The 12,228-nt window shown below is 49.8% G+C and overlaps 1 protein-coding gene across 1 annotated transcript in view; it reads left to right on the forward strand.

Annotated features, from left to right (window-relative positions):
* The window catches only part of ZNF618 (zinc finger protein 618), a 116,317-nt gene that overhangs the window by 63,535 nt on the left and 40,554 nt on the right, over positions 1–12,228 (forward strand). The window contains exons 7-9 of the mRNA XM_052644566.1: positions 4,371–4,460; positions 5,363–5,398; positions 5,490–5,567. Coding sequence (XP_052500526.1) covers positions 4,371–4,460; positions 5,363–5,398; positions 5,490–5,567 — 204 coding nt within the window. The remainder of the gene's footprint in view (positions 1–4,370; positions 4,461–5,362; positions 5,399–5,489; positions 5,568–12,228) is intronic.

The following is a 12,228-nucleotide window of genomic DNA, read 5'->3' on the forward strand; positions in this document are numbered from 1 at the left end:
CGCCACCAATGCAGGAGACTCGAGATCAATCCCTGGGTCAGGAAGGGAGGAAGAAATGGCACCCCACTCCAGTCTTCTTGCTGGGACAATACCACGGCTAGAGGAACCTGGCGGGCTACAGTCCATGGGGTCGCAAAAGAGTCAGACAGGACTGAGCGACTAAGCACGCACTCATGCACGCATGGGTCGGGGGTCGGTCGCCATAACTGATGTTTGGGAAATGCTACTTCGGAGAGTTATTTCAGGAGCACTCACAGGCATGAATCCTGGGGCGTGGTGTCCCCGCCCTGGGGATGCACAGAGCCTCAGCATCTGGGGACAGTGTTCCACTTGGCTGCTTGTGGGGGCCCTGCCTGCCTTCCCTCCAGATCTAAACCCACAGGGCTGGTAGGCAGCCAGCCAGAGGGTGTAGGCGGGGGTGGAACCTCTCCCCACTCAACAGACCTGAGCTCCAGAACCCAGAAGTTCTCCTCCCAGGTGTGTGTGTGCACATGTCCACCCAAAGCTGGGAATTAAGACATTCTTAGCAGGGACTTCCCTGAGGGTCCAGTGGTTAAGACTTCACCTTCCAATGCAGGGGGTGCAGTTTCGATCCTTAGTTGCTGAGCTGAGATCCTGCATGCCTCAAAAAAACCAAACAGAAAACAGAAGCAGTGTTGTAACAGATTCAATAAAGACTTTAAAAATGGTCCACATCAAAAAAAATTTTTTTTAAAAAAGATGTTCTTAGCAGCACTGTTCATAACTGCTTCAAACCAGAAACCACCCAGGACTAGCTGAATAGGTGAGTAACTCACAGCATGTTCTCACAGTGAACTACAGGACTACAGTAGAGCCGTGAGAAGGAAAGACGGTGGCTACACACAGCAGTGTGTGTTACCCACAGACGGAACGTTAGCAGAAGGAGCCCGGCAGAAAGAGTTCCTCCTCTTCCGATCTGTGTATAGAAAGTGTAGAGGCAGAAGGAAACTAACTCATGATGCAGGAAGTCAGAGCCACAGTCACCCTCGGAAAGGGGCTTCTGGCTTTCAAGATTGGAGCTGGGTACTGGCTACACAGATGTTTGCAGCTTCTGACAGGGTGATGAACTGAACATTTAGGGTTTGTACATTTTTCTGTATCAGTGGTCAGCGTATTTTTTGGTAGGGGACCAAAGAGTAAATATTTTAGATTTTCCAGGCCAGATGTCTCCATCACATCTGCTCAGCTCTGCCATGGAGCATGAAGGCAGTCAGGGACCATATGGAAATGAATTCTTGACCAAAACAGATGCTGGGCAGGCCACAGTTTGGGCACCTCTGTTCTACTTGTTTGGTATACCACCAGAAAAAGTTTCTTAAAACGATAAATAAACAGGACTCCCCCACTGCTTGAAAATCCAAAACAGAGTAGTTCAAGGAGGTAGGAAGGACCTTAGTTCCATTGGGTTCTAACAGGTTTTCTTCTGAGGCGCTTTCTCATCCACTCTTTCTTTGGATTCTTCTTGTTCAGTTGCTAAGTGATGTCCAACTCTTTGTGACCCCATGGACTGCAGCACGCCAGGCTTCCCTGTCCATCACCACCTCCCAGCATGAGAGTTTGCTCAAACTCATGTCCATTGAAACAGGGATGGTATCCAACCATCTCATCCTCTGTTGCCCTCTTTTCCTCTTGCCCCTTAGTCTTTCCCAGCATCAGGGTCTTTTCAGTGAGTCGGCTCTTCGTATCAGGTGGCCAAAGTTTTGGAGTTTCAGCTTCAACATCAGTTCTTTCAGTGAATATGCAAGGTTGACTTTGTTTAGAATTGACTGGTTTGATCTGCTTGCTGTCCAAGGGACTCTTACCACGTGATTCTTACACCACATGAAAGGCCGGCGCGGCTGAGACTACCCTTCGTTTTCTGGAGAATCTGAGCATCAGATTGGCCAGGATCTGCCCCCAGGCCTGCAGAAGGAGATGGCAAATCCTGTGTCCGCTCCTTGAGCCCCACCCTGCCCCTGCCTGGCCCCTGGCTCCTTCTCCCTCAGTAGCTCCCTTCTCTTCACCTGCCTGTGGTCAGCAGCACAGTTGAAGAACTTCCCTATTTATCTTTCCTTTCTTGACTTCTCTGGGCCCCCGCCTCTCTGGCAGCCTCTCAATGCCCTGTTATGCTCCATCTGGCTTCCGTCGTTCCCGGAGGCTCACTGGTTGTGGAGGACTTGGGGACTGAGGTATTTTTGGTCCTTCCGTCACTTTTCCCTTCCTCCCTGCAGTATTCTTTCCCCGTGGCCAGTGTGCTCGACTTGACCCTCAATCTTGCATTGCTGCCCTGACCCCCCAAGCAGCCACGCCTGCTCATAAAGCCTGATGTCTTCACACCCCAGCATGTGACAGGAGCCTGGCCGTGGAGTCCTGGGGAGAAGATTCAGTCCAGCCTTGTTTTTGCAAAGGAGGATACCAAGTCCCGGATAGAAGTCACGCAGTTTGTTTAGGGTGGAGGTGGGCAGAGAAACCAAGTCTCACCCCTCTAGTCCAGGGATCTTTCATGTATTTCTTAGAAAAATAGCACAGGCATGCATAGCGGCATAGATCCAGTTACCAGTCTCTCAACTAAGAGCCTCGAAGATGAGCTCGACATCCAGCTTTCTAGCCACTGTTGCATTCATTCCCTTTGTTCAACTATATTAGGTGCCATTTACTGAATATTTATTGCATGTTATGCCTCATGCTTCCCTGGTGGCTCAGACGGTAAAGCGTCAGCCTGCAGTGTGGGAGACCCTGGGTTGGGAAGATCCCTTGGAGAAGGAAATGGCAACCCATTCCAGTACTCTTGCCTGGAAAATTCCATGGACTGAGAGGCTCCTCAGAGCCTGGTAGGCTACAGTCCATGGGGTCGCGAAGAGTCGGACACGACTGAGCAACTTCACTTTATGCCTTGTGCTCATTTATTCTTTATTACAATTCTGGGAAATGAAGAATTTTTTTTTATTATTATTCCCATTTTGCAGATGAGAAAATCAAGGTGTGGAGAGTTTAGGGCACATGTCCAACATTAATGACATCTGAAAGTGGTAAAATTGACTTCAAACTTGGGGAGCCTGCCTACAGGGCCTGCCTGCCTCCCAGGGCAGATTGGCAGTGGCATTCCTAGAGACGCTGAGCTCTCCTGGGGTTCTGGAGACATGGTCTCACTGACGAGAAACTCATTTTGCCTTTCTTCCCTTGGGTATAAATCCATCCTAATTCCCTCCAGCCCTTAGGTGAGCCTGGGGATGTGGCCCCATCCGTGCAGTGGTTTGGGATTTGACAGAGCAGGGTGGGGCCGCTTCTTAGCGGCAGAAAGCTGGGGGTTTCTGCCCATCAGAGGTGGCAGATGTACGTGGCCCAGTGGGTAGGAGAGAGGCAGTGTGGACAGAGATGATATACACGGGGCAGGTAGCTGCAGGGCGACCAGCAGTGACCAGTATGGGGGCATCGCAGGGGCAGGAACCCACCTGGAACCAGCAGACTCAGGTGGCCTCGACTTATCCACCTCTGTTCCCCAGATGTCCGAGAAGGATTATGGTCCAGATGGCACTTGATGGGGGAGGTTGTCTGTGCTGGATTGCTGGCCACGGGCGAAGATCATGTGCCAGGCTTGGAATTCTGGAACCGTCAGCATGGGAGAGGCCCTGGGAGTTGGCTCATCTACCACTCTCCCAAATTAGGCAGGAGATGGGGGACTCTGAGTCCCATGGTGGGGTTGGTACTTGCTGGCAGTCTGGGTGAGGCAGGCCAGGACCGAGACTCTCCTACACCCCCACCACCTCTCCCCGCACCACTCCGTGGCTGGCTGGGGCAGAGGCTTGGAGATGGAGGGCCCGGTAGGATGCTGGATGCCTGGTCCCCACGAAGGGCCGCGTGCAGGGCTGCCTTGCTGTGGGGCTCGCGGCAGGTCCCTTCCGATCCTCGGTGGCCTTGAGTGTTAGATGGTTGTTACTTCCTCCCTTGGCTGCAGGGACAAAGGCAGGAAACGCCCGCCGGCTCCTGGCCTGGCTTCTCGCAGTGCAGTGCTACACGTCCAGTCCAGTCGCTCGGCCGTGTCCGGCTCTTTGCGGCCCCGTGGACGGCAGCACGCCAGGCCTCCCTGTCCATCACCAGCTCCCGGGATGGTTATTCTCATAGAACTTCACAAAGGAAGGGGGGCCAGTTATGAACCCGGCCCTTAGGAGCTCAGCACACACGGGGTCCCATTGGGAGTGCCTTTGAAAGTGACTTCCAGGCTCCCCGGTCTCCTTCTGGAGAAGACTCTTAACACCCCAGGGGCTCCTCTCCATGGATCATCAGTTGGGCCCAGTCTGGCCCAGACCCACCTCTCACGGCCCCCAAGGGCCCGAAGCCCCGGTAACCCTGTGTCCTTCCGTCCTCCACAGACAACTTCAGGTACACGTGTGACATCTGTGGGAAGAAGTACAAATACTACAGCTGCTTCCAGGAACACCGAGATCTGCACGCGGTGGATGGTGAGTCAGGCCCCTCACCCCTGGGGAGTGGAGTCGTGTAAACAGACCTCTCTCCGGGGCTCTCACCAGGCCCCCGCCCCACCCTCAGTTTCCCCTCCCTCCCTGACCCAGGGAAGGCCAGGCCGCAGACAGACCGCAAGCGAGCGAGCAGAGTAACCAGCTTACGAGGATTCTGGGCGAGGGAAGGTCCCCACCATGCTCCCTCTATATATGCTTCTGATTAGGGTAACCCAAGTGAAGTTGCCATTTTTGTAGGTCAAAAATCAGTCGAATATCAGCAGTTTTATATCAGTTCGTTTTACAATTTCATGTTGAGTATTCACATGCTCTGGTGAAATTAAAGCAATTTTTAAAAATGAATGATGTTATTTTAGCATCTTAGATTATAGAGTTAGAAATTAGAACGATAAATTTAGGTAATTTATTTTTGGGATCTTAAGAATCCTGGAAATAGGGTCTTCGCCTGGGAGAGGATCCTGGAAAGTTCCCTCTCCAGCCCCACACCCACAGCCGGAGTCAAGCCCTGACATCCAGGCCCTATCCCTATAACCACTGGCCCACCCCTCCTCTCTCCTCCTCTTTCTCTTCCCGTCCCCTTATCCCTCCTTCTCTTTCTGCTGCCCTGGCCCCTCCAGTGAATGGCGGAGATCTGAAAACAGGCCAGCCAGAAAGCATCTTCCTGCCCTGGGGTGGTCCCAGCCCATGGGGAGGGTCCCAGCCCCATGGGGAGGATGAGGAACAGAAGGACGTGCCCTCCCGGGGCCCCTGGCTTTCTGGGGCATCCACAGTGGCTAAAGCAGGCTTGTGGGACCGAGGCCTGGGGCATCAGGCAGAGGCGGGGACTAACAGGGCTCCTGTTTGCTTCTTTCCTTCTGCGGCTGCCGCCTCCCGCCCGGGCGCAGTGTTTAGTGTGGAAGGGGCCCCTGAGAATCGGGCAGGTAAGTCCTCGGTGGCAGCCCACCTCCCTGTCCCCAGCTGAGCTCTAAGACCTGGTTACCAGGGTGCTAAGGGCCGTGTGTTCTCCCACAGACCCCTTCGACCAAGGTGTCGTGGCCACTGACGAGGTGAAGGAGGAGCCCCCGGAACCATTCCAGAAAATCGGGCCAAGTATGCAGGCCTCTCTGGGGCCGGGGCTGGGTGGGGAGACAGGCAGGGGGTGGCCGAGGGCAGCAGGGCAGGTCCCACTCCTGGAAGGGGTAGTGTTGGGAATCCTGCAGCAACTGGCTCTGGCCAGTGAGCCGCTGGCCTCCTTGTCCCTCACTTTGCCCACCTGTCAAATGGGTCAGTCACTCATAGGACTTTAGTTTTTGAGAAGCAACAGGACAGCACAGGGTCCAGGTCAGAGCAGTAAAGGTACCACAGGCTTGGTGGCTGGTCTGTTAGCCATCCTGAGCCCCGGCTCCTTACCTGTGGAGTAAGGGGGATACTTTGCCGCAGGTTTGTTGGGGGATTAAATGAGATCATGGATGTAAATCACCTATTCATTAGCACAGTGCCTGGTACATAGTAGTGCTCAGAAAATACTGTTGTTATTTTTGTCGAGTGGGTTTATTAGCCAGTGAAGCTGTCCAGGGGAGCCATGCGCGGATGCTCTAGTCCTCACCCCAGTAAACCCCTGGAGGGCAGGAGCCATTCACTTGACCTGCCTGTTTGCAGCACATGTGTTGAGTGTCATAGGGACACAGCAGTGAGCAGGACAGATGTGGCCCTGTTTTGGGTAATTTACACGGTGGGGGCAGGAGGTGGGCATTCGGTCAATAAGCGAGTAGTTACAACATTAGAAGCGCGGGGAACAGTGAGGCCAGGAGGCGACTGACCAGCCTTGGGAATCCAGGAGGCTTCTGTGTGGGGCTGAGAGTGGGGACGAGCCCCTGCACCCCACGTGAAGGCAGGAGGGCTGCGCTTGTCCCAGAAACTGAAAGGCTGATCGGGCCTGAGTTTAGGTCTTAACAGAGCCTTGGAAACCAGAAGAGGGCAGTTAGACTTCATCCCAAGGGGACTGAGCCAGTGTTTACCCAGTGGAAAAGGGACCTGATCAGACTGGCATTGTAGGAAGGTATTTTGGCCGCTGCAGGGAGTATGGATTGGGGTGGGGCACGGGGGTGGGGTTTTCACAAGTGAGTTCTTCAGGATTTTGCGTACTTGCTCCTTCCTCTCTGTTTCCCATGCCTCTCTTACCACTCAGCAAGAGGAGACCTCCGCTGGCGCTGCTTGTTGCAGTGAGGATTAAGGCAGCTTGTGAAAATATACTCACATACGCAGATTGAAGGGATGAGGAAGTTTAGCAAAGGAGAGTCAAGGAAGCTGGGACAGCGAAGCCAGAGACAGATCTCAGAGGGTGGGACCTGGGCCTGGCCCTGGGAAAGCACTGGACGGACCTCTGAAGAAGGACCTTCCTCCTTCCTCTCCTTTTCTTTCCCTCTTAAAACACTCAGGGAACTGGAGATGTGATAACATCTGTAAAGGGGTTCCACGGTGCCTGTCATGTGCATGATAAAATCTGATAAACAGTGACATTAATATTCTTGAAGAAAATGATGAGATCCTTCACACTGAAACTGCTGGAAGTTCGACTGTGGGAAAACCCGGATGTAAATCAGACATGCCCCACGACAGACACTCGTAGACCAGTACAGGACAGGGACGTTGGGATCTCTGACCCTCCCCTCCCACTGCTCCAGTTCCATCTAACAGCAGCCCCAGCACAGCACCCCCACTTCCATCTGTAGCATCATATTTAGGAAGACTGAGTGTAGACTACATAAGCTCTAGAATCACACAAGCCCAGGTTTGAATGCTGACATCCCCAATTTACTAGCTACTTACCCCCTCTGAAAGTGGCTCAGTCATGTCTGACTCTTTGTGAACCCGTGGACTATAGCGTCCATGGAATTCTCTAGGCCAGAATACTGGAGTAGGTAGCCTTTCCCTTCTCCAGGGGATCTTCCCAACCCAGGGATTGAATCCAGGTCTCCCACATTGCAGGCAGATTCTTTACCAGCTGAGCCACCAGGGAAGCCCAAGAATACTGGAGTGGGTAGCCTATCCCTTCTCCAGCAGATCTTTCCAACCCAGGAATTGAACCGGGGTCTCCCAGATTCTGCCTGCAATGGGGGAGACCTGGGTTCGATCCCTGGGATGGGAAGGTCCCATGGAGAAGGGAAAGGCTACCCACTGCAGTATTCTGGCCTGGAGCATTCCATGTACCATATAGTCCATGGGGTCACAAAGAGTTGGACACAACTGAGCAACTTTCACTTTCTTTTACTCCTCAGTGTCCTTTGACTCATGTGTAAGTTGGAACAAGAGCATCTATCTCAGAACTTCCCTGGTGGTCTGGTGGTTAAGACTTCACCTTCCAGTGCCAGGCGTGCCATAGTTGAGTCTGGCAGGGAGCTACCCCACATGCCTCAGAACCAAGACATTAAACAGAAGCAATGTTGTAACACGTTCAATAAAGACTTTTTTTTAAAAAAAGAACATCTATTTCTTCTTCAGCGCTGTTGGAGGATGACCAGCCACATCAGGTGTCTAACCCAGCACCTGGCTCATGTTCCGGGCTTAACAAATGAGTGATGTTGCCGAGAGACAGTGGAGCGTTTAGAGCCACCCCAGAGATGAACCCCAGCTCTACACTTAATGCCTGCGTGACGTCCTGCAAGTTTTATAATCTCTCTAATCACAGTAGTGACAGTGAAACTCACCTCTCAGGATTGCTGTGCTGATTAGATGAGATTATATTTTTAAAGGAATTAGCATAGTCCCTGACATTGACATGGAAAACATTAAATCCGTGGTACCTGTTAATTACCCAGAAAGGTACAGAGCAAGCTGAAACTTGTTCTTTGTGTCAGTATCTACATCTGACAGCCAGCCAGTTGCTGGGACCTGGGACAAATTATCACAAATTATATGGAAGAGAAGTGCATTGAGAAAACTGAACTGAGTTTGGCTCCCAGCTTGACGCTGTGGAACTGAGATGTCTGTATAAGAGTTACAACTCGGGGGCTGCCTTGAGAGAGAAGAATCCTGCTTCTTGGGCTTCTGGCACTTTTTGTAAGCTGGCTGATGCTATAGAACCGTGATGGTGATGAGCCACAGAATAAGAGGAGCTGGTAGAGGTACAGTGCTCTGTGGGGAGGCTCGTTCCCATGGGTAGAACTCTGTAGGTGAGAGAAGAGGAGAAACAGCGGCAGCGGAGCATGCTGGGAAGTACACCTTCCACATCCATGTCAGCTGTGCAAAGCAGAGAGCTAGGTACTCAACGAGGAGAAATCCAGAGCCAGAACAGAGCAGAGGAGTCCTGCCAGAAAGAGGGAGTTGGTCTGAGAGGCCCCCTGTGTCAGCTTGCTCTTCAGCTGCACATCTGAAAACTGCTCCCCTGGTGATGGTCTGCCATGATAATGGGACGATCAAGGACAATTCACTCAAGTCTGTTGAAACAGAGTAAATCTGGATTTAGACGTTAACTTGATTTTTATACCTAGATAAGGAAGCATCCAGTCCCAAAGGTAATGCCAGAGAAGGTTCAAACTATCGCGCAGTCGCACTCGTCTCACACACTAGCAAAGTAATGCTCAAAATTCTTCAAGCCAGGCTTCAATAGTACGTGAACCAAGAACTTCCAGATGTTCAAGCTGGATTTAGAAAAGGCAGAGGAACCAGACATCAAATTGCCAACATCCATTGGATCATTGAAAAAGCAAGAGAGTTCCAGAAAAACATCTATTTCAGCTTTAGTAACTATGTCAAAGCCTTTGCGTGGATCACAACAAACTGTGGAAAATTCTTTAAGAGATGGGAATACCAGACCACCTGACCTGCCTCCTGAGAAATCTGTATGCAGGTCAAGAAGCAACAGTTAGAACTAGACATGGAACAACAGACTGGTTCTAAATCAGGAAAGGAGCACGTCAAGACTGTATATTGTCACCCTGCTTATTTAGCTTATATGCAGAGTACATCATGCGAAATGCCAGGCTGGATGAAGCACAAGCTGGAATCAAGATTGCCAGGAGAAATAACAATAACCTCAGATATGAAGATGACACCGCCCTTATGGCAGAAAACTAAGAAGAGCTAAAGAGCCTCTTCATGAAAGTGAAAGAGGAGAGTGAAAAAGTTGGCTTAAAACTCAACATTCAGAAAATGAAGATCATGGCATCCAGTCCCATCACTTCATGGTAAATAGATGGGGAAACAATGGAAACAGTGAGAAACTTTTATTTGGGGGGCTCCAAAATCACTGCAGATGGTGACTGCAGCCATAAAATTAAGACACTTGTTTCTTGGAAGAAAAGCTATGACCAACCTAGACAGCATGTTAAAAAACAGAGACATTACTTTGCCAACAAGGGTCTGTCTAGTCAAGGCTATGGTTTTTCCAGTGGTCATGTTTGGATGTGAGAGTTGGACTATACAGAAAGCTGAGCACTGAAGAGTTGATGCTTTTGAACTGTGGTGTTGAGTCCCTTGGACTGCAAGGAGATCCAGCCAGTCCATCCTAAAGGAAATCAGTCCTGAATATTCATTGGAGGGACTGATGCTGAAGCTGAAACTTCAATACTTTGGCCACCTGATGCGAGGAACTGACTCATTTGAAAAGACCCTGATGCTGGGAAAGATTGAAGGCAGGAGAAGAAGGAGACGAGAGAGGATGAGATGGTTGGATGGCTTCACTGACTCAATAGACGAGTTTGAGTAAGCTCCAGGAGTTGGTGATGGACAGGGAAGCCTGGCGTGCTGCAGTCCATGGGATTGCAAAGAGTCGGACACCACTGAGTGACTGAACTGAAGGAAGAGTGACTTTAAAAGTTTTTGGTTTTTGGTTTTTAAAAAAGAAAAGTTGGGAATTACGAAAATTCTGCATGACAAGAAAAGGAATTTAGGAAACCTAGAGGAAGAGTATGCCTCTGAAAGTGATGTACCAGTGAGCCTGGGAGGAAATCCTATTAGACAGCCGCAGTTGAGTATGAGAAAATATGACCTTAGTTCAGTCTGGCTGCTATAACAAACTACCCCAGACTGGCCTGCATAATAGAAATTTATTTTTTCACAGTTCTGGAGGCTGAAGTCTGAAATCCGGGTGACAGTATGTTTGGGTTCTGGTCCAAGGATGTTCTTTCTGGCTGTACTCTCACATGGTGAGAAGGAAAAAAGAGCAAGCTCTCTGGTGCCTCTTGTTATAAGGATACTAATTCTATCATGAAGGACCCCCCCCCCCCCCACCCCATCCCCTGCCTCCATCCTCATGACCTCATCTAAACCCAATTACTTCCCAAAGGCCCCATCTCCAAATAGCATTGCATTGACATCTATTGTGGAGATAGGGCATCAGCCTCTAAATACGAGGGCGGGGGAAACAGTTCAGTCCGTAACATGACCAGCGTGAGAAAGGAAGCTGCATCATGGAAAAGCAACAAGATGAAAAGGCAAAGAGAGAGGAGTGAGATGAGAAAAAAGGGAGAGAGAAAGGAAATAGAAGAACAGAATCGGTATGTAATTAAAGCCTTCATTATAGATAGTAAAGAGCAGAATTGGTCTGCAGAGATGGAATTAATGATGTGAAGGACAAACTTGAACAGATGAGCATCGTAAGAGGAAAACATGATAAATACAGAGAATAGGGAACCTGTTCCAGATCATTGTTGTTCCTCTACCAGTGGGCCGGAAGCAATACTCCAGAGACTCAATAGAAGAAACAACTGCTCAGCTCAAGGAAGACCTATGTATGCAGATTCAAAGGCTTGTCATATGTCAGGTAGTCAATATAAAATACCCATAACTAAAAGATATTAGTGACTCCTAATGAATATAAGGGGGAAAACCATACAGGCATGTGGAAATAAAAAGCAAGTTATTTTCAAGTGACTCAGTGACTCCAAGGTAGATTTGCCTTGGATTTCCCTACACTACTAAATACTGAAGTATTGTGGAGTATATTCTGAACGGGAAAGGTTGCAATCTTAAGAATTTTATATCTAGACAAATTTCTATTTATGTGTAAAGAAAAAAGCAAGGGCTCAAAATCAGGCTGGTTCTCCTGTGAACCCATCTTCAAAAAAAAATTACTTGAAGATGTACTCCAATGAACTGACTGGTTGAATAGATTTAAGGGCTCAATTTTGAGGCATTAATTCATAGCCCCATCACTTCATGGCAAATAGATGAGGAAACAGTGGACACAGTGGCTGACTTTATTTTGGGGGGCTCCAAAATCACTGCAGATGGTGATTGCAGCCATGAAATTAAAAGATGCTTACTCCTTTGAAGGAAAGTTATGACCAACCTAGACAGCATATTCAAAAGCAGAGACATTACTTTGTCAACAGAGGTCCATCTAATCAAGGCTATGGTTTTTCCAGTGGTCATGTATGGATGTGAGAGTTGAACTATAAAGAAAGCTGAGCACTGAAGAATTAATGCTTTTGAACTGTGGTGTTGGAGAGGACTCTCGAGAGTCCCTTGGACTGCAAGGAGGTCCAACCAGTCCATCCTAAAGGAGATCAGTCCTGGTTGTTCATTGGAAGGACTGATGTTGAAGCTGGAACTCCCAATACTTTGGCCACCTGATGCGAAGAGCTGACTTATTTGAAATGAGTCAACCTGATGCTGGGAAAGATTGAGGGCAGGAGGAGAAGGGGACAACAGAGGATGAGATGGCTGGATGGCATCACTGACTCGATGGACATGGGTTTGGGTGGACTCTGGGAATTGGTGATGGACAGGGAGGCCTGCTGTGCTGCAGTTCATGGGGTCACAAAGAGTC

This window comes from Budorcas taxicolor, chromosome 8 (assembly GCF_023091745.1).
Source record: "Budorcas taxicolor isolate Tak-1 chromosome 8, Takin1.1, whole genome shotgun sequence".
Lineage (NCBI taxonomy): Eukaryota > Metazoa > Chordata > Mammalia > Artiodactyla > Bovidae > Budorcas > Budorcas taxicolor.